Raw genomic sequence first — 23,054 nt, forward strand, 5'->3', positions numbered from 1 at the left:
AAGCCGTATTGTTCAAGCTTTCGAAGGACTGTTATTTACAAACTGATAAGGCCATTTGAGCTAAGAACATTCTTTTCACCTTTAGAATGAGTAACAATTATAGAGTTTGCATACACTTGACCACGGTAGAATTGGTCCATAATTTTATAGAAGATGAATTAGAGGGAATAAATATCAATGCCATGTTCGTAGCGGCTCGAAAATGGATCGTCCCAGCCAAGAGGGTAGTTTTATTTATCTTTATCTGCATCATCACCTTCCTCTGCTTCTTTCGGCTTCCTATTCTTCGGCCTATTGGTTTTTTTCAAGTTTCCTTGCAGTCGTCCTCGTCCCTTTTAGAAGTGTATTAATTTCTTTCGGCTCCAGTTGTAATAGTTTAATATCATTTTTTAGTGCTGAGATTTTACTATTAGGTACCTATCCATCTATATAACCTTGAATGTTACAGTGGATCAACTCGATTTATCTTCAATTAGGTACTTGGAATGCATCTGGTTTATTGCTTAATTGCTAACTCTTAACCACGAACTCATTACTTAATACGATATTGTAGTATGCCGTTAAACTCACAATGTATTACCGTATTATTGCTTAATGTGGATGTTTTCTAAAATTAATTTTTCATCTACAGGGCGAAGTACGACCATCGCGCACTTCGGAAAATGGACTGTCCAACCCAAATGCCAGCCAGAATGTACTTCGAGCAAGGAGAGGAGTAATTAGAATGTTAATAGTTGTAGTATTAACATTTGCTTTATGTAATTTGCCCTTTCACGCCAGAAAAATGTGGCAGTACTGGTCGCACTCTTACCAGGGAAACACGAATTTTAGCGCCCTATTGACACCGTTAACATTTTTAATTACTTACTTCAATTCTGGCATTAATCCACTGCTTTACGCATTTCTATCCAAGAATTTTCGTAGGTAAGTCGTGCATTTTTCTGAGCAGTGTAAAAATCAATTTCTTCTAGAGGTATGCGCGAGATGCTGTCTTGTAAATACTTCGGTAGCAAGTACAGTCAAAGGCAGCAACAATCATTTGCTGTTAGTTTTCGCCACAGGCGTGCCTCTTCGAGATCCACCGTGAAAGGTACTGTCACAACTGTAACAATAATAAATACTGAAGTAAGTTCAGATCAGCATGATGTATAATTACCGTTTTAAATGTACCACGCGAAAGTAGGTACATACTCGCATAAAAATTATTTGTTGTAAGTAATATGTTTTCGCAGCATTCATTCTATCTGTGATTAACTACGTCCCTTTTTGTTTGTCATCCTGTCACCCAATTTGAATCATAGACCAAAAAGACTTAAGCAAGCTCAAACCCAAGAAGTTGACGTGCTTGAATACCTGCGCGCACTCCATTTTGTCTTTTTGCTCGTGATTAGGTTTTCTTAGATCATACGATCATTCGCAAAATATGTAAATATTGTTATGCGGTAGCATTGTATTTATACAATGGTGGTAGTTATATAACTCAATGAAATTATTTGGATATTTTTAAATAAAATGGATGTTTTATTCTTTAGCCGCTTATTTTTCCATGGATCCTGTTTACCCTTGCAAGAAACCAGCGACGTCGTCATGAAGAACATCCGCGTGTGTTTAATATTTATCAGTGGCCAATAATATCGCAATTACACACCGTAGCACGTTTCGTAAACGGTTTGAACCAGAAGAAATAATTTGTGTAATTATAAGAGATAATAAATATGTTTGTTATTAAATTACATTTTGTAACGAGCCTCCTTATACAGCATATGAAATTGTTCATTTTGTTAACAATACATAATCTAAATATAGATACGCAACGAACCTTGTGTGCGTAGATGTTTGGAAATTAATTATTTCATTAATTCAACCCAGCGACCATAAATATGCAACAGTAGCGTAACTGTAACATAAATTTCGTGCGTGTTGCATTATTGAATAACTTTAAATCAAAATGTGGTGCAACAGATACGAAACCTCAGACTCAAATGCCCGCCTTGCGTTGCTAAAAATAGGTAGCAACATTTACTCAAGAGTTGTTTCGCAAATGTTTCGTAGAACGTTTCGGACATATTTAGAATTCAGGGTGCGGCAAATATTGAGTAACATTTTTCACTAAATGTATGGCAACCGAAGTACCTCAAATGTTTCTGCCCGCTCTAGAATATATTCGCAACCGTGTCGGTGTTAGATTCACCACCTTTATGCAATTTCAGTGTTTGAAATGTTTCGGAACGTTTGAATGCATCTTTTGCTTACCGTTTTGTTTGAATGATTATACATATGTACATATATGTTGCGTATTGTGCAATACGAAACAATTGCGTTTAACTTTTTACACCTCTGCTACGCAACAAGATTACTCTAAATGTACAAGCCCAGACGTATATGAATTGAACCGAAACAAATAATTTGCAACTCAATATTATTTTTCTGAATTAGAATTAAATTCTAATTTAATTCTAATTCAGAAAGATAAAATTGTGTTGCAAATTATTTGTTTCGGTCCAATTCATATACGTCTGGGCTGGTATTGTTAGCTCCGTATTCCTATTTGGTTTCACAAAATTATCTTTATAATTTCTTTTATTGGTTAAAACAAGATTTATGATTCATTATAGCATTTTGTGAAACAAATTTCAATAGTAAAATAAAAGCATTCACCTTTTAATTGTATTTATTTTTTGACTGGAAAATTATTCCCTTTTAAACGCCCATAATGTAAAATATTTAGACCAAGAGCTCGCGTATAAAAAACCGCATGATAAGGTACCAAGGGTTTAAGTATTGAAATGGATAGTGTGTAAGATAGCAAAATCAAAACCGCTCGTCTGCCGCTGGTCGGCTGGTAAGTGGTCACCCGTAAGCCCTATAATAAAATGAATTTTGTAAAAATCGACACACAATCTCGTTATTAGTACCAAGTTGAAATATACTCAGTGACATGGAAATTGCAACACCAAGAAGGAGTAGGAATTTTTTGACCAAACTTGGCAGAAATGTTTAACTACTAAAAGGTAACAATTGATTAAAATTTCATTCATATGGATCAAGTGGTAATGGCTTATTTGACAGTTCTTTATTTTTTTCTACTAATTTTATATGGTGTATGTTTTGCGAGATTTTGTTTAGTTCTTACTGTTTTCGCTTTTAATAATTTCTTTTGAGGCTGTGATCATGCCTAGAATATATCAACGTGGAATTTACCGCGAATTAAGAGAAGTCGACAGCTGTCGTATTGTTGGTTTGGACGGAAGTGGTTTTTCTGCCAGAAAAATTGCAAATCACCTTAATGGAAGCCAATCCACTATGATTCACTGCAATCAGGCATGGATTTGGGAAGGTCAGGATCGTCGCAGAGTGGAAACGGAGGGGGGGGGGGGGAGGGCGAAAAAGAACAATTGAAGTGAAGGATCGCCATCTTGGACCTATGGCAACAAGAGACGAATTTTCTAGTACCAGGTCAATTGCCGATCAATGGTTAGCTAACGAAGGTCGTCCTGTAACACTTCGAACGGTTTACCACAGAATCAGACCTTACGGCTTGCAATCCTATCGGCCACATCATGTGTTTCCATTAACAGCCCAATACCGCCAGCAGCGTTTGGAATGGTGTAGGTTGAGACTACGCTGGAACCTCGAGTGGCATAGGGTGGTGTTCAGTGATGCATCCCGATTTTGTTTGGGTATGCACGATGACCGTATGAGGGGCAGCCGAAGACGTGGAGAACGTCACAATGTTGAATTTTCTGTTACGAGACATGTGCACCAAGCTGTGGGGACTATGCTATGGGGTACTATAACTTATGCAAGTAGGTCTAGTTCGTTATTCATTCGAGGTAATATGAATGCCCAGCGATATGTGGATGACGTGATACAACCCGATATTCTTCCACTTCTTCAGTAGTTGGAAGACCCACTTTTCCAGCAGGATAATACCCATCCCCATATTAAAAGACGTTCTATGGACCTATTTGCACATGATAATGTCAATTTATTGTCATGGCCATCCAGATCTCCCGATATATCGCCTATCGGGCATGTGTGGGACATTATGAAGAGAAGACTGATGAACTTACCGCATCCTCCGCAGACCCTGCAAGCTCTAAACAATGAATTACAGGTTGCTTCAGTTTCTTGGTACACAATACCATAAGAGGAAATCGACCGTCTGCTAAAATTGATGCTACGAAGAGTGAGGGTGTGCGTAACCAATAGGGAGGGACTATTATTCTTATTAATAAAAATATGTTTATATTTCGTTCTTTCTCTTTTAAATTTTAATCAATTGTTACCTTTTAGCACAGACACCATATACTACAGACGGTCAATCTTAAGGGGAAAAAGCACGCTAAGTTTTGTTTCAAATGTCCCCTTATTTAAAAACCTGCTATCTATTTTGCTCCATCTATTAGCGCATACAACAATGTGTTGGTTCTTCTACAGATTTCTTTTATTGGAATGGTTTTGCAAATTGTCTAGGGAAAGAAGTATGATACTTTATTTTTAGAAAGCTGTCCCCATATTTACATCTGGGCGAAGTGCTGATAATCTTTGCAGGTACACATACAAAGCAAATATCACTTCATATTCGCAATTGCGTATTACTCGTTGTGTTTGGGTGCATAAGAAACGATATAACTTGCACCACTTTTCGAATTCTCGAAAAAAGTGTAATCTCCGTGTTTATTTATATACCTACGTTACGTACTCTACTTGCCTACTTGTCTCTCCGTTTGTGGAATAAACTTGCAATCAGCAATTTAACTTCATTTAACTTGGATAAAGAAAACCTAAACGTAAGCAAATTTTCGAATAAATGTTTGCCTCATATGTAATAAATCCCATTTGAGGTGTGCAATTATCGGTCAATTACAGCGGTAATTGCATTGTAGAAAATGAAAGAGCCCCCGCGATAATTGCATATTTCATGGGAATACACTTAACAATTTTATAAGTAGGTAAGGTGAGTTTGTAATGTTTATTCGGGAAATATTCCCCCGAATTACACATCAAAATAAACCTGACAATTCAACTCATGTATAAAAAATCGCATAAGCCGCAGTGAAATTGTCACTTTGACAGCGGCAAAAGTTACCTGCAACTTTTCCAGCGACAAATGCACTAGTGGTTTTTTCACTTATTCATTTCCGAACCAATAATCGCATGATCCTTACCCATATGACTAGTTTGACGTCTGTCAATAATTGATTAATTTGGTGAATTTCTTGTTCGTTAAATTGTCCTGCCGAATTACAGAATTACACTCGAGGGTTGTATTTAAACCGAGTAAATTTGGGTTGTGGCAATTCAAATCTATTTCCTTTTAGCAATTGGACTCGAAAAACTGTCAACCTAAAAATGCTCCACCTGCGGTGTCGCATTTTTATTAGTTGACAGTTTTTCTCGTCGAATTGCTAGGCAACAGATTTTCATTACCTTAACAACCCAAATTTACTCGGTAAAATACAAACCTCTTGTGCAATTATAAGTGATAATTTTTAGCGCATTTTCCAACGAAGTTGGGTGCGCTATTGCAGCCACTTTCTCTGTCCGTCCGTCTGTTCTACAGTTTTCAAGATATTTAGTTCGTTCGTTTTGCATTCGGTAGCGTATCGCTCTGGCACCTGAGCCAAAGAAAATGTTGACGATTGAACTGCGCATGCGCAGGCTGCGCATGCGCAGGCTGCGCAATGTTAACTTTTTTATTTATTAATATATTTTGTTGAAATTTTAATCACAGATACTTGTAGTATATAGCATATAGTAAAAATCAGATGTGCGCATGCGCAGACTGCGCAATGCAAACTTTCTTATTTATGGAGATATTTCTTTGAAATTTTAACCAAAGATACTTATAGTAAAAGCAAACGTACCTATTGCATATTGTAAATATGATATTAATAAGCGCATGCGCAGGACGCGTAATATGAACTGCGCAGTAAGTGTCAACTTCCTTATTTATGAAGATATTTCTTTAAAATTTTAACCATATATGCGTCTAGTAATGAAAAACGTAGCGCACATAGGTATGGCCTTTGGAGAAGTATTGATCAATTTATGGAAAATGCGCTGAAGTTACACTTCATAATTTGTTAAAAGAGCATTTTGATGCACTTGTGCAATTACCTATGAAAATTGTCACAAAGCAATGTTTTAATAGCGATCCTCGAGATGGTTTATAGTTTTGTATCTATTACTGTCTGCCGGTTTAGTGTGTTGTCACTTCACTCAACGAAACCATGTGTATTGTATGCAAAAAAATCCCCTGAATCCGTAAATGACAGTCTAGCTGACCGGAAACTCCGGGAACACAAGAACACGAAGAAAAAATGGGAAAATATCGTTTTTTCGCATTTGACTTAATTAGGTATCTCGTATTCTCGTTAACTATTCCTCTTACGAAAAAAATGAAGAGAATCCATTTTTCTATCAGATACAGTTGGTATGATTTTTATTAAACAGAGTGCCAAGGGCCTATTATAAAGTTACTTTCTTGTTCTATTTCTGGGGTTTCCACTAAATAGGCCACTAAACTAATTCCACAGTCCGTCGATTTGCAAAACTCATCGGGACAACAGACAATTGTTGGAATATTACCATACGAGGGATACAAACCGATACATAATCTTACAGTATACGCGCCGAAACGAGATGGCATGAAAATATTTAACTGCGTCTGCTACGAAGATGCTACCGTCTTTTCAAATTTTCACTTCACGTATCGATTAAGGACATTTTTTCACACATTTTAACACGACTTTTAAACTGGTACTCGATCACGCGATTTTGAGTAATTTTCGACGTCTTTGATTGCGTCTGCCTCAAAAATGCTACCAACCAACGCGTCTGCCAATTTGGTTTCGTTAACTAATGATGTTTCCGCATGTTTTAACACATATTTCAACTGGGTACTAATAACGAGATTGTGTGTCGATTTTTACAAAATTCATTTTATAATAGGGCTTACGGGTGACCACTTACCAGCGGCAGACGAGCGGTTTTTTAACAGGATTATCTCTGAAAATCATAAACATGGTTTAGTTTGCATAATTTATAGAAGCAATCACACGCACATTAACAACTTGTTTGTTGAATAAAGTAAAATAATTATTATATTTACCTGCAATTGAGCGAATTGTGCGATATTCGGTTCTGTACCCTTCACTTAACTCACGAAAAAATTGTACTGGGTGACCCAATAAGACTGTTCCTCTGCCATATCTCGGGAACCGTTCGTCGTACAACTTAGGGGTAAAAAAATTGTTAGGTAAATCGGCATGAAGAATCGCTGGAACATATTTTCAAGTGGCCACCAGAGGGCGTAACTGCCATTTTGAATTTTAAAATTGCATTCTCTTTAAATTTCGCATAATAAACTAAAAAAATTGTTTCACATTTTTAAAAAGAACAGGTTATCTATCATTTTCGTAAAAAAAACTCAGTTACTTCAAAAACAAAGATGGTGTGGGGCGTTCAATTGTTTTTGCAATAACCTTCTGCCCGCATCTTCTATTTGCGCTATCCGAATCGACCACGATACCATCGCCGCGTGTTTGTGTTGATCCCTATTGCCCAAGGAATGCTCTTTTCAACGAAACCAAATTTGTTAAAATCGATCAAACCGTTAAGAAGTTAAGCAGGTTATTGCCAAAACAATTGAACGCCCCACACCATCTTTGTTTTTGAAATAGTTTTTTTACGAAAATGGTAGATAAATTGGTTCTCTTGAAAAATGTGAAAAAAAATTTTTAGTTTATTACGCGAAGTTTATAGAAAATGCAATTTTAAAATTTCAGATGGCAGTTGCGTCCTCTGGTGGTCATTCCTAGAAATTGAAAATATTTTCCAGTCCCTAAGTCATACGACGAACGGTTCCCGAGATTTGGCCAAGAAACAGTCTTATTGGGTCACTCGTTAACCTTTCAAACTTTCAACATCTTTGTAATATACAGGACCCCTATTCCCGTTAATCCCAGACACAGAGAATTCTTATTATTCTTTACCTGTTTGCTATACAGGTGCAACTTATTGTCATTATTCTTTGAATGACTAACTCATTCATAATTGTTAATATGAGCCTTTGCAAATACCCAAATATCGAGTCAAAATTTACATGTCACCCTCTCTTTATAAATAGCCATAAGAATCGTAGGCATGGATAAACAATCTATTCACACGATTCTGTACCTACATTATGTGAGTGTCATATAGGATTTCAAACTATTAAATCCGCAATTACTGATCAATTCTTATCAAGGAAGTTACTCCACGCCTATAATTAGTGGAAGTGATCAATTAAACCAATTTTTTTTAACATTCGATAGAAACAATATAAAAGTGTATACTAATAGGCGGTTGTATCACCATTTTACCACAATTACTGGATCGTTGGTTATCATTATCATTTTATTCCGAGGCTTTTATACTGCATTCATTATAAGAAGATAGTAGATGGCGCTGGGTTTGAAGATAAGCACACACAGGAAAAATATAAAACGGCACCAAATTATTGTAAAGTAGAAACCTCCAGCACTGCAAACACAAATAAATCTTTGACATTAACAGTTAATGACCCTTCAACAGTTTAGATGCCAACAGAAGCTACCAGCTTCCAAAATTCGCCACTCGTTTTATGTTTCAGCGTAATACTGACTAGTGTTTTAACCAATCACACTGAAGGTCAAAGCTTCCCTATGCTTTTTACCGCTACCTTCTTAAAATGAATACAGTATAGGTAATTCGAAATAATTGGTAGCTATCCATCTTATAACGACTCAAAACGGGGTGATATTGACTAAGTGGATTGATAAAGACACTAAACCTTCCCCATACTTCTTTTAATTATTTCAGGTATTAAAATAAAGGCATTAGGTGACAGCGACTATAATGACCTTCCGGTCAACTATAGTCGCTGTCACCTAATGCCTTTATTTTAATACCTGATGAAATAATTAAAAGAAGTATGGGGAAGGTTTAGTGTCGTTATCAATCCACTTAGGTAATTCGAGTCGTGTCAAATCTAATGAAACTCGGGAGTTGTACCTAAGATTGTAATTTATAAATTATAACAATGCAACATTTTATGAATCAAACTGCAAAGCGCACGGCTACCTACTATTACACCCTGTACGAAAACTATTTTTAAGCCAAATATGCCGCACATTGCCAATATTAAATAAGCAAACTGTTAATTACTACGAAAATTTAGTGACGTAATTCTGAGGTGTTAGAGGATTCGAAACATTACTACAAATTTGATACGAAATTTATGGAGTTCACTAATTACGTAAAAATTACAAAAGAATCAATCCAAAATTGTTGTGAAACGTATCTTTAGCAAATGTTAGCTAAAACAACGGAGAAGTAACGAAAGCGAAGTTTCTGAATTGTTTTGCAACATTGGTGATGCAGTTGTTGAGCTTCTCAAGTGTTGGAACATATAAGAAAGTAAACATTATACGTAAAAATTTCTATAATGTTACACAAATGTTGCACATATGTGAGCGGATACTGTTTTGCAGACAGAGATTCGCAATTGTTATGTTATGTGGCGACACGTGTTCGCTGGGATAACACAAGTTTGTTTCTTTTTATTTAACCGTATGGAAGCTAGAAGGGAATTAGCAATATAAAATAATAGAGGTTTAGAAATTCAATTTGCTTTCAGTTGTAAATAAAGTAAATTAATATTTATCCTGCATTACGTACCTATGTATTATATACTATTGACGAGGTAAATAAAGTCATTGATTTAAAATAAGAGCAAGGACAGCGGGTTCAATACGTCTATCGTTACCAAATGTTGGATATCAAAAAGTTTAGGATAGCTGCGCCAAGTAGGTAGTTATACAATTCGTCAAAACTTACAACTGCGGTACCTATGAATGTAAGTGCTAATAGTGGGAAAAGAGCATTTTAAAGCGACTGTTCGCGATGCCAAATATGCGCCAGTCGTTTTCGTGAAATCTAGACGCCAATCTGTCCACTGGGTGAAAGCCGAAGAAATAAATTAAACCAAGAGCGAGCCATCATCTACATTACGCCACCGTCTGGTTGCGGACAAAGATTTTCGCAGCATTCTCGGGAGCAAAACAAGAAAGTTAAGATTTCCACGGTGGAACGCAAACTAGAATTCTGTAACCGGTCCGTGCAGAGTGCAGCTGCAAAACCAATTCTACATCACGTAAACGGTTTCAGACGATGATTATATGGCCAGTGCGTACATAGTACAACTGGAGAGAGAACCATTTTCATTTTGATTAAAAGCAGTAACTGTACCGCATCTAGAACTCCTGGTGCACAACCAATAAAAGTATTTATGAACAATTGCCGTTCGATAGCGTTGTAGTTTTGCCGCTTCTTGTATTTATTGCCACTATTCGTTGTGGTTAGCGTCGTTATATATTTGAACTATTGTAATGTGTTCATTTAATTACAAATTATTGAAGAGAATTTTATGTTCAAACGCTATTTAATGTTGTATACTTATGTAATGGCGACCTACTTGCAATTTTGCATCAAGTTGGCGTTGGTGGTCACCGAGTGCCAGTAGAATCTAGACTAGCACCTGAAAATTCTTAACATATTAACGTATTACAGTTCGCTTTGTTTTATTATACAAGGTGTTTATGAAAATACAATACAATTAATTTGCTTTTATTGCCTGACGGTTTAGTTCATTTATAAATTAAGTCGAATATTTCCTATCAATGCGAAGTGTGATTTTGCGAATGAACGGCTACTTACAATTTGCTTTACAGGATTGTTTCGCCTCAAACCCAATTTACTAATAAGTTATTCTATTGCAGCAAAGAAAATAAGAACCGTTTCATACTTTAATAAAGATTATTGACTTATTATTCATCCCTTTACTCTTTTCCTTAAGAGGCCAGAAGAGGATTACTGACTGAAAGCTAGCCGGAGCACATTTACATATAATTACATAACAATAACCACTCCCAATTTAATTAGAATATAGGTATAAAGATTAACCAGAGGTAAGATGGCGTAGAAGTAATTGTCCATCCATTAAAATTTTCTGAAAACCAGACAACGTTATAGCTAAGGTTGGTTTCTTTCGACCTAGTTCACCTCGGAGCTGGATATTGCTCGCGAGCGTTTCGCTCGAAAAAGCGCTCCAATCGGAAAAAGCGCTTGCGAGCCATCCGCTCGCGAGCACTTTTCGGAGCAGCCGCTTGCTGCTCGATACTCCAGCGTTTACTTAAAGTGCTCGGCGCTCGACCGCTTTTTTTCTGTTTTTCCGCTCATAAGCGTTTTTTTCCACTCGCAAGCTCTTTTTTCGCTCGCGAGCTCTTTTTCCGCTCCAGAGCGCTTTTCCGCTCGCGAGCGCTTTTTTTAATCGCCCTCAAGCGCTGAAGGATTAATCGCCGCTCGCGAGCGTTTTTCCGCTCCCGAACGCTTTTTCCGCTCTTGAGCGTTTTTTCCGCTCACGACCACTTTTCTCGAGCACTCGCGATAAACCGCTCGAGCACTTTTAGGACCCAGCACTGGTTGACCTAGTGGTTTTGTTTTTACTTATAAATGGTACAGACTAGCAGCAACATTTGAATCCTATCTTTTACATTAAACAAAAAAATGTTTATTAACATTTAACAATTTTCGAAGCATTAAAACTTTAGTGCAAGAATATGAGAATATAAGAAGGTAAGTCCTACTTCGTTGTATACTCTTTGGTCCTACTATGCACAACTGGAGAAGTAACGTAAGTGGAATTGTTGAATGTAGAGTTTGCTACACACGACCGTCGCCACCTTGGTATTCAACTTTTAGCGAACTCTCGGAAGAGTAGGTATGAGTCTGTGGTGACATTCGATGTCGTATTGACCACTATAGGGTGGAATTTTGGTGGATGATTTGGTTTTACAACTACGCTCTATGGCACAGTGGTTGTGTTGTCTCAACAAAAGAGCAATCCATAGGTACCTATGTCTTCGATATAGGAAACAGCAAAATACATGGAAAAAGTTGACACTGCGCATGCGCAAAACCAAATTTTGAAACTGGCGTTTAATTTCCTTTATTCCAAGTGCCTATGTATCAAATTTCATTCAAATACTTTTATAAATAAAAAAGTTTGCAATTCGGTTTATATCTGATCGAGATGCGAAAAGGGCACTGTGAATTTTGGATCGATTCGACTCAATTTTGGGCATTGCGTATTATATGGCTAAAGCTATGCCCATATTGATTTTAATGCAATTCAGTTAATAACTAACGGAGATGTAAAAGCGATAGGACATTTCACAAAGTTATCGTTCACACGGACAGATAGAGGGACAGACAGCAATACAAAATTATAAACGATCTCTAGGATCGTTAATAAACGGCAAAAGTGTAAAACTATGGAACATGTAAAAAACGGTTTGTTGGTTTTTAGGTTTTTTTACAATAACTTTTTTAGCAATAAACGCAGAAAAAATTCCTTCCTTGGTGCAAGCCTTGACACCATAACGAACCAAATAGCGAAAAAAGTAGAACAATAGCTCTTAAGAACTAGTACCGTCTCAAAACTAGCGGACGGACGGAGGACAAAGTGGCCACATTTTTTTTATTTTTGTGGAAATGCGCTAAAAATCAAATCGCGCAAATGCAAGGTACCAATTGTTTTACGGTCTTCCCTTACCTCTTACGGACCTACGTTACCGCTTATTTCTTATTTCGTGCCTCATACCGTTACGGAACTCTGAATTGGCCTTAAGAGGCTTCTATACCCGTCGCTTAGTTTCTCAGGGGCCTGCGGGGTGTATATGTAGAGTACTGAGGAGGCGGTACTGTAATTCGCAATATCGTTTCCGTCCGTACATTTTCGTATGTAGGTACGCATCTTTCCCTTCCCATTCCGCGCACTGACTAGAACAATGGGTGACTGTAGAAAAGGTGAGCTGAGGCCACGTATGAAAGAGGTAACAAAATTTCAATTTCGATGTAGCACAAAGCGCCCGCGCCGCGCCGTAAGCAAAAAATGGCAAACTGATCTAGGAGTACTAAGACTAATTTTCCTCGTGTAGTGAAGGGGTGTCGTGACCAAACTGATTGCTGTTTTTACCACCCGCACGTGTAAGGGCATTGGGGTAAAAAATGATCCCCCACTTTTGACGAAAATACACGTTTTGAAGCACCAGGAATCCGATTCAAAGAAAATCTCGATTATGTCGGTCTGTCGGTCTGTCTGTACGTTCATGGACGCCTGAACCGATTGGAACCAAATTTGGTACACCATACACCAGGCATGTCAAACACGCGAGCCGCGGGCCACATGCGGCCCCCCGTTCTGAAACCTGCGCCCCATCACGATTTTTGTAAATTATAAAATTAAATTGTAGCTACCGTGTGTCCTATATTTTGGTTGAGACTGCAGTGTATCTCAGCTGTTTCTAAAGATAGATTTGCGGTTTTGTGGAATGTATAATACCACAAACAGAGCCAATCTAGCTGCGTGAGATTCTGCGATACAAGGTTAAAACGAAAAGTTTCTGAGATTTGACCCAAAGTTGATATTTAGTAAATGCAACACTATGCATATCTTAACGTCAATTTCTTATCATTCCTTTTCCTGATTACATTTACTATTTTTTTTTTTAATTTTAGCGATGAAACAATAAAAACCTTATTTTTACTTCTTTAAATAGTAGGCCATGGATTCATGGAGATTTTGTTTTGTTTATTGTCTCCATTGTAACTACAGCGGTCGATGCCAATCAACAAAAATGGCTGATGGTACGTCATATCAAAATTTTGAAAAATGGTAAATAAATATAGAATGATACATTAATGTAATCACGAAAAAGAATGCTACAAAGTTGATGTTAACATACAATACAAGGTGTTGCATTTAAAAAATATCACATTTGGGTCAAATCTCAGAAGCTGTTGTCCAAATTTTTTTTACTACGTCACTGGTTTCTACGTAAAAATACCTAAGATAGGCAGTTTTTACTTTTTTTCTATCTTACATGGGTAGTCAGATATGACAACCTCACAAAAAGTCCAATTCTTCATATTCACCCCATATCTCAGACCTCAGAAACAAACGTAGTTGGATTGATTCTGTATGTGGTATGTATTGTTTCACAAAAAAGTGGCACAGGGTCGCGAAAACCACAAGTCTCTTATCTTTAAAAGCAGCTGAAAATCACTGCAGTCTTAACCAACATAGGACACACGGTACATTTTCTTGAGTGCGTACTAATGATTTTATGATTATTTGCATTTTTCGTTTTTTGTATTATTTTGTATACCCACTTTTTTGTTAATAATAAAAAATCAAAATTTTTTTATGTAGACTTTTTGTGATGTCCGCAGCTATAAGTGGAAGCTTTATAATGGCCCTTGATGATAAATGAGTTTGACATGCCTGCCGTACACCTATTCATAAACATAAAAGGAAGAACAGAAAATCTTTTGGACAGAATCCCGCATGCGCAAGTGTGTCAAATTCTCATTTCCGGCTAAACAGCTGAACCGACTGGATCCAAATTGGGTACCCATATTCTTATACATAAAAGGGCAGAATCGCACATGTACAGGAGTGCGGGTGGTATCTGTGCTAGCTACAGAACATTTTTGGGGCACCGTTTCTGAGATTTGTCCCAAAGATGGCATTTTTTGAATGCAACATCCTGTATATCTTAATAGCATTTGTTTTTCATTCTTTTTTCTGATTACATTGACAACCTATGATATTTTAAATTTTAGCCATGAACCAAAAATAAAAACCTTATTTTTTACGGTTTTTAAATGGTAGGTAGGATTTAGCGAGGTTTTGTTTTGTTTATTCGATAAAAATCTCTAGCGGTAGAAGCATGTCATTTCAAAATTTTGAAAAATATCTAATATAATATATAATCATATAAAAAAGTGTAGGTTGTGATACATATAAATGTAATCAGGAAGAAGACTGAAAAAAATTACATAACTTACTTTTTTGCAAAGCAATGTATGAATTGCAATAATTTGTGAACATTTGAACATCAATCGAAAACCCCCAAAAGGAAGAAGAGAGGAATTGGTACTATATAGATACAAAACATCCTAAAATAAAACACTAAGTCCTACTATAAGAATTAAAGGGGTTTTTACCTTGGGCAACAATGGGGAGACGAGAAATTTCAAAAGCTAAATACATATTTGATCAGAACTACTGTTTTAAAGAAATTTAGGTAGATATTGCACTTAGATTTTTTAATGTTTTAATTTTCAAATTGTGTGAGCCAACTTAATTTAGGAAATGGTTTAAATTTAAATGTATCTATGTACAATCTCTGTGACTGAAGAAAATCTTTTCTTACATCCCAAATTTTCTTTTTTTAATTTCATTTTAGTCCATTTGTTTTCAATTGAGTAGATTTTTTACCACTGCCACTCGACCGATTCGCAAGTAAAATGATTATGCAACCTGTCACTTCGGAAATGGCAATATTTGAGTGAGGTAGCACCCAAAACTTTAGTTTCACAAATGGTTGTTGGTACTTCGCACAAGTAAAAGCAGCTTAAGCAACGGTACATCAGCGACAACCTGCAATCGATAGGTGATCTAAGAGCAAGGCTTTACTGTGCGTAGACAGACAAATGAACGGACAGACAGACGGAAAATCGGGGATAATATTTTGTTGCATTATAGCGTCTATTCACAGAGATAGGAGTACTTCCATTGTTGTACGTGTTAGTAAGCTTCTACAGTGCCTACTTTCCTATCCTAAAGGATTCATGTTAAAACTCAAAGAAAATTATTTTGCTAAGAACTCCGGTATATTTAAAATTATGTTGGAAAGATAAGAATGAACTCCTCCTTTTATCAAATGGGCGGTAACACGTAAGTTAAGTTTGAATTCCGCAAGACGTAGCAGCACTTTCCTAATAAAATTTTGCTAGAATTTTACAGTTGCAGCATCCCGGGCCGTGTCTGTTTACTGGTACATAATAAACTTTTTTCAGTTACTGTGAATGGATTTTACCAAAGGAAGGTTAAAGCTAGGATTGTATCGAATTTGTTTTGCTACTTTTTGTTTTGTTTAAGATCTACACCCCTTTGAATATTGTCTAAAATAGCAATTCTTTATCGCTCTGTATCGTATGATTTGAAGTTACTATTTAAAATACAATTCGATACAATCCTAGATTACACCTTTATAAACATAATAATCATTCACTTTTACCATTATTACATTTTCTTTACGAATAAACAGACACGGCGCGAAACACTTTTACATAGGGTTTTTGCGCTGGTATAGAAGCCTCTTAAGGGAAGACCGTTTGCGTCATATGTTGTCAAACTGACGTTTGAGATTGTAGCACCAAAAGTTATTTTGCTTTTCATAGACGTAGGTAAACGAATATGGATATAGTGACATCATAATCATAGCGCTTCTAGTGTTAATACACCTTCAACACAAATGTTTAACGTTCGAATACCTTCTCATCTTAATAAACAAAACATGATTCCGTAAGAGATAAGGTAGGAAATATTTCTTACCTCTTACTACTTACGTCTTGCATCTTACGGAAAAACTCTGAAAGTCACCAGTATAATTTGAATGTTTATTTTTCTTATTTCATATCGTTACCTCTTACTGCAGAGCTGGCCAAACCGTCGATCCCGATGTACCGGTCGATCGCGGCGATCTTCCGAGTCGATCATCTCATCAGCTTACGCTTAACTGAAAACGAGTGCGCCTATAAGCGACCAAAACCCTAGGTACCATTTTGATAAAGAGTAGGAAGAAGACTTTTTGTACCACCCACACGTTAGTAAGTACCTATTGCATTGGGGTAAAAAGTGACCCCCCACTTTTTTGACGGAAACACACGATTTGGGGCACCAGGAACCCGAATCAAACAAAATCTCGATAATGTTGGTCTGTCTGTGTCGGTCCGTCTGTACTCTCATTTCCGGCTCAACGGCTGAACCGATTGCGACCAAATTTAGTACACTTATTCTTAGATATAAAAGGGCAGAACCGCGCATACGCCTCTTCCTCTTCCAGATTTTGTTTGATTCGCATTTCTGGTGCTTCAAAGCGAGTATTTCCATCAAAACAGTGGGGAAGGGGGCATTTTTAACCCCAATGCACTATATCCCTTTACTAATGTGCAGGTGGTAAAAAGGTAGGTAATCTGAAGAGACATTCTTTGAGTGTACATAAAAAATATGCAACTTTCCATCACAATCAGAAATAAGTGCCCACCAACATCAGAAATATGACGGACTAAAGTAAAATGAAAACTCAATTACACATCATCCATCCTAACAACAAAAACCTTTTTTCATAGTAGAAGTAGCTGGTAGATCGCGAAGGATCTTACTTGTGCAGAGTAAATCAAACGATACAAAGGTTTGGGCACCTCTGTCTTACTGCTTACCGTTACGGAACTCTGAATCACTCGGTTGCTATATAGTCCGGGAGCCAGTTGGCAGTTTTGGCGACCAATTGGAAGAAAGCTGGAAATTTTTTCTGTCGACTATTTAGATGTGCTGATTAATAAAATAAACATCAGCTGGCGCATTTGTGGTGGGGGTAGCCGCAGCAGCCACCCACGCATGTATAATAAAAATAAACTTAAAATCATAGTAAGAAAGATGAATCTTTGTAGGATCGTTTATTAGCCTATGTATAAATGAAAAAAAATAGTCAGCTGACTGCGCCGCGGTGGATTATACGTCAGCTGATTGGATAAACATGTAAAAAAAACGTTAGATAAAATTAAAGTAAGAAAGCTGAATTTTGGTGAAATAATAGTTTACTACATCAGTTTTGAGAAAAAAATACTCCGCTGCAATTTCCATGGTGGGAAAGTCATCAGCTGGTTCACGAAAGATGATATGCGCCCGTATTTTGTGGCCGTCAGCTGATGACTTTTCCACCGCGGAAACTCCAGCGGACTATTTTTTTTATAAAACTGATACAGTAAACTATTGTTGTAACAAATTACAACTTTGTTAATTTGATTCTTGCTTTTTTAGAGCGAGTTTCGTGCTGCATTTATGAAAATTAGCTCGATTCGGCAATTATCGATTGAACACTTTTTATTATTTACTTTTTTTTATTTGTATGAATACTCAGAAATTCTGTGACATTATATAATAGCACAACAGTTCCAACGGTTTTGAAGATGATGAAGAAGACGAAGATGTATAAATGTAAATTATCTGTTTATATTTTTTGTAAATTTATTTTAAAACGCATAAAAAAACGTCCCCAAAAAAAATCAACTCAATATAAATACATTAAATAATTACCGACGTTCACTTTGTCGGTACCATTTTCTCACTTACCGTGCACTCGCAATTCGCGTTTGAAGTTTTGACTCCACCATCATTAAAATCCTTTGGGGGTTACCATATTCCCTTTGTCGACACCCACTTCTGATCACCCGCAACAATTCGGATTTGAAGTTTCGACTCCACCATCAGTAAGATCTCGTCGGGGGTTACCACATTCCCTTTGTCGATACACAGTTCCGACGTCCCGTTCATTCGTAATTCACATTTTGGTAGATTTCGCTAAAATCCCGGCATAAAATCGTATTCAACTTTTGGGTACTCACATAGCTCGACCTTCTATTAGTGACACGAGAAAGAGAGACCGCGATTCGCGCTGTAAGAAACTTTTGGGCGCCCAAAGTCGACTACCCCTCGAAGCGCGCCGCGCAAAAGGTGGTTTATTTCGCCCCTAGGAAAAAAAAACAAAATTCCGCCACGCAGGAGTTGTGCGCGTTGACAAGATCTTCCCGACGACGCCAATTTGAAAACAATCAGAGAAAAACTGTAGAAGAAGATAGATAAAAACTGAAAAATCTCCAGGTTAGTATAATACGCTCGGGGATGGCGTCCAGATGTCGTCGACTCCAAATCTTGTAGCCCCATCCCTAACGTTCTTAATTACACGGCCCCGATAGTTACATGCACACTCCTTGTCTTTTTACAAGCGTTTTTCTACGGGCGCGCATTTACTGCCAGCCAGCCAGCCAGCCAGCCAGCCAAAGTGAGATTAAAAGCTACTTTTTACAAAAAAAATTTTTTGCAAAAATGCGCTAAAAAAGAAATTTCAATCGATATCAAGCTAATTTTCATAAATGCAGCATCCAACTCGCTCTAAAAAAGAAAGTATCAAATTAACAAAGTTATAATTTGTTACAACAATAGTTTACTATATCACTTTTATAAAAAAAATAGTCCGCTGGAGTTTCCGCGGTGGAAAAGCCATCAGCTGACGGCCACAAAATACGGGCGCATATCATCTTTCGTGAACCAGCTGATGACTTTCCCACCATGGAAATTGCAGCGGAGTATTTTTTTCTCAAAACTGATGTAGTAAACTATTATTTCACCAAAATTCAGCTTTCTTACTTTAATTTTATCTAACGTTTTTTTTTACATGTTTATCCAATCAGCTGACGTATAATCCACCGCGGTGCAGTCAGCTGACTATTTTTTTTCATTTATACATAGGCTAATAAACGAGCCTACAAAGATTCATCTTTCTTACTATGATTTTAAGTTTATTTTTATTATACATGCGTGGGTGGCTGCTACGGCTACCCCCACCGCTATCTAGCCAGCTGACGTTTATTTCGTTAATCAGTGCATCTAAATAGACGCCAAAAAAAATTTCCAGCTTTCTTACTATAACGACCCTCAAATGTCAGCTGGCTCCCGGACTAATAGAAGCTGCTCTTTTCGCAATCCGAGCGAGTGGTGTTTACATTACTTTAGTTTACCTTGAGATACACCTATCCACAACTACTGCCCCCCCCCCCCCCCATTGTGTATTGAAAGCATGGGTCTAATAGGAGCCTATGTATACTGTAGTCTGTATGGCCTTTGATGAAAACTGCGCGACAAAGAAATCAGCTTGGCACCTGTCACATGTCATGTTACAATAAGTTCTATAATTTGTAACATTGGTCACTGGTCATGTTCACAAAACCATTTCAGATTCTACGCATTACTCGCCTAAAGGAATCAGAAAAGTAAATTCAATAATTGCGATAATTTTCAACTCAGCCTCCATTTCAGGGAATGGTATAAAAATCAGTTAATTACCTTGTATCCTCTAATAACGGACTACAGATTTACAAATCAGTTTCTTTGCAAAAGCGATTACGTGGAAGTGATAAGAATTAAAAACTCCTCCTCGATATATGTGGATGTTTTGGTTGTTAATAAGCAACCGATGATCTTTGTGTATGGTCAAATGTTTCCTACCGTGTATTTCTTGTGGGAATACCCCGAATGCCTACTTGCGTTTACTACCTACTTTTCTGTTGTGGAGAAATTGCACGACGGCGCACTTTTAATGCTCCATGGTGTTGCCTATCCAAAATTTTCCCACTACTATCCGACGGTACCAGACTTTGAACGTAACACACCAGTCTGTGTTAACCAAACAACAAACAAAGCGGCAGTTGCGGTTGGAGTTACCATCGAAAGCTCAATCACATTATGTAAACGTAAACATAGAGGCAAATGTGTTTATATTTACCATTACTTCAATGATCAATTGTGCACAATTAATAATGCTCAGCTATTACCTCTACCAGAGATGGGATATCCAGAGTGGATGAAAGAATCGATGAAAAGTATTAGTAACCTTAGTTTACCAAAGGAACGACAAGTTTCTATCAAATCACGCATTTCATCAGGATGTGTCGGCACCGAAAAATGTGTCGGCACGGACAACAGCGTTTTCATCGCGAATGAGATTTTGCAAAAAGCTGCCATGGATAAGTTATTGTTACGCTGTTTTTTTACCACAATTAAGTACTCGAAGTCCTTGCAGTTGCCTATCTCAGTGAACAGTTTTTGTGAAACGTACATTGTACGTGCATCTCCCATCTTGGATATTACTAAAAGTTCTCATGGAAACTTTTACAATTTTATTGAACAGCTTTCTAAGGTTAGTCTCAAATCACACTTATTCCATTCTGAGGTCGTAATGATTGAAGGAAGGAGTTGTCTCGTTAGGAGACGATGGTGGTATTGCCAAAATTAACTACGCTCACCGCATTGTAAAAAGCTTTGTTTATGATCCAGACGAAGTTCCTAATGTACTAATAATTCACGATGCCCCATTGATGAATGTAGAAAATTGTTACACGGTAACCACACCGGTTCTTCCAATCTTCCAACCTTTCGGATTTATGTTAGTATTTTCTCCTGTGATACACCGTAATGAAAGTTAAACAGCCCAGGTAGCGTAATATTAGCCTCTGAAGTGCAAAATTACGTAAATGGATATGTTAAATATTATTGCCTCCAAAACAAAGACGGTGCTTCGGCGTAAGTTAAATATCTACTACAATTTGGAGATTTAAACCACTTCTTTAGGTTGGTTCGTGTGGATACATATTTAAGACTTTTACTATCCAAAGATGTTGGGCAGTTTGTTGAGCTCGAAGCAATTAAAACTGAGGTCTTAAAGCAAATGACCAAGTGCTATAGGCTAACCATTCGTGGTATTCCGACCGTGTGTAAGGGAGAATTGAAGCGCATTAAAATTTGGGTAGGATTTCTATGTACTTGTAAAAAGGTAACGATAGTGATGTATCTGGAAAAATATCGCATAAATGTAGATGACTTGGCACGTGATTGTGAAGTTATCGACAACAAATGCATAAAAGTCTATAAGACTATATGTCAAACCGAAGATAGACTATACATTAACGGAAATCAAGTGGCGGTCGTATATAATGTTCTAATAAGTAAGTGAAATATTACCTAACCGATTTAGAAGATGTCCGATGTCTGTTTTAGAAAAATATGGCATACCAGAAAAATGTATACGCGCACCTTCCTTTGGGGTAACGCGAGGGGTAACGTCTTAGGAAAACATTATCGACAGATTTGTGGTGCTCTTAGAAATATTTGCAGTAAAATCAATATTTTTACAAATTTGCTGGGTTAATTCGTTTGCAACGTTCAATTATTTAACGACCTTTTTCAGTGAGCCTTAAAAAAACTTTTTCCATTTGTCACTGTTAAGGTCAGAAGCAAATTTTCAACGTTGTGCTGAAAAACCGTCCCACCTACACAAATTTTAAAGAGAATGTTTATGTGTGACCCTAAAATTTCTCATGCGACGAGATACTTTCAAAGAATGTGCTTTGCATCTGCATCTTTTAAAAATTTGCACAAAATGTGTTAAAGTGAAATCAGCACTACTGCTAACTTGGATTGGGATTCGATTTAGAGGGTGGCGGCCAGAGTATGGCAATCTCTTGGCAGCAGTAATAAACCACTTTTGACGCAAGTAATTGAGGAGGAACACAGTAGCGGATTTAGGATTTGGACATTTGGTCTAGGGAGGGGCGCATACAATTTTGGATCTCAAATAACTTTTTAACAATCTAAGGCTTGAGAAACTCCTTTCAGTGGTTGCAACAGAAATTGTAAAAGTGCACATAATTTGTAAAAGTTTCTTAATGGTAGGATAATACATTTCGTCACAATTTTGAAGAGCTTGTAATGCATTAGCGTAGACAATGTCCATCGAGGGGTAAATCGCTAGGCAAAATCGTGTACACCAAACTTCATACTTCACGTATTTCACTAATACTTCATGGACTTCATCAGTACTTCGCGGACTTCATCAATACTTCACGGACTTCACCAATACATCATGGACTTCATCAATACTTCACCGAACTTCACGGACTTCACCGACACTTCATGTATTCCACCAAAAACTTCACGGACTTCACTGATACTTTATGAATTTCACTGATATTTTGCAATGGACAAAATCCCATCCTTTTTTCTAGAGTTCTTGTAAAGCACTCAAAGCAGTAAAAGATGTAGAATGTATTGATATAAATGATAATAGAGGCATAACAAAAACGAAACGGTAATATAAAGTAAAATAAAAACATACTTTGTTTATACATAGAGGTAAGTACATAGGCGAAATTGAAATGAATCAATTTTTTAAAGCAATTTTTAAAAAAATGGGCTTTTGTTTGAGTTTTGCCCGCCCGTCGGACCCACTTCTGCGGTTTTGAACTACTTTTAGGGGAATGGTCCTAGAGTCCTGGAATTTTTT

The 23,054-nt window shown here is 37.1% G+C and overlaps 1 protein-coding gene across 1 annotated transcript; it reads left to right on the forward strand.

Annotated features, from left to right (window-relative positions):
- Window positions 1–19,884: 19,884 nt before the first annotated feature.
- On the forward strand, window positions 19,885–21,840 carry LOC116170748 (eukaryotic translation initiation factor 2D-like). Its single transcript, XM_031487253.1, has 6 exons — window positions 19,885–19,986; window positions 20,033–20,912; window positions 20,962–21,158; window positions 21,203–21,295; window positions 21,344–21,717; window positions 21,770–21,840. The coding sequence occupies exons 1-6, from the start codon at window positions 19,931–19,933 to the stop codon at window positions 21,838–21,840; spliced, it is 1,671 nt and encodes a 556-aa protein (XP_031343113.1). The 5' UTR covers window positions 19,885–19,930.
- Window positions 21,841–23,054: the final 1,214 nt, after the last annotated feature.

The sequence above is a fragment of the Photinus pyralis genome, unplaced genomic scaffold, assembly GCF_008802855.1.
Source record: "Photinus pyralis isolate 1611_PpyrPB1 unplaced genomic scaffold, Ppyr1.3 Ppyr1.4_LG5, whole genome shotgun sequence".
In the NCBI taxonomy this organism is placed as follows: Eukaryota; Metazoa; Arthropoda; class Insecta; order Coleoptera; family Lampyridae; genus Photinus; species Photinus pyralis.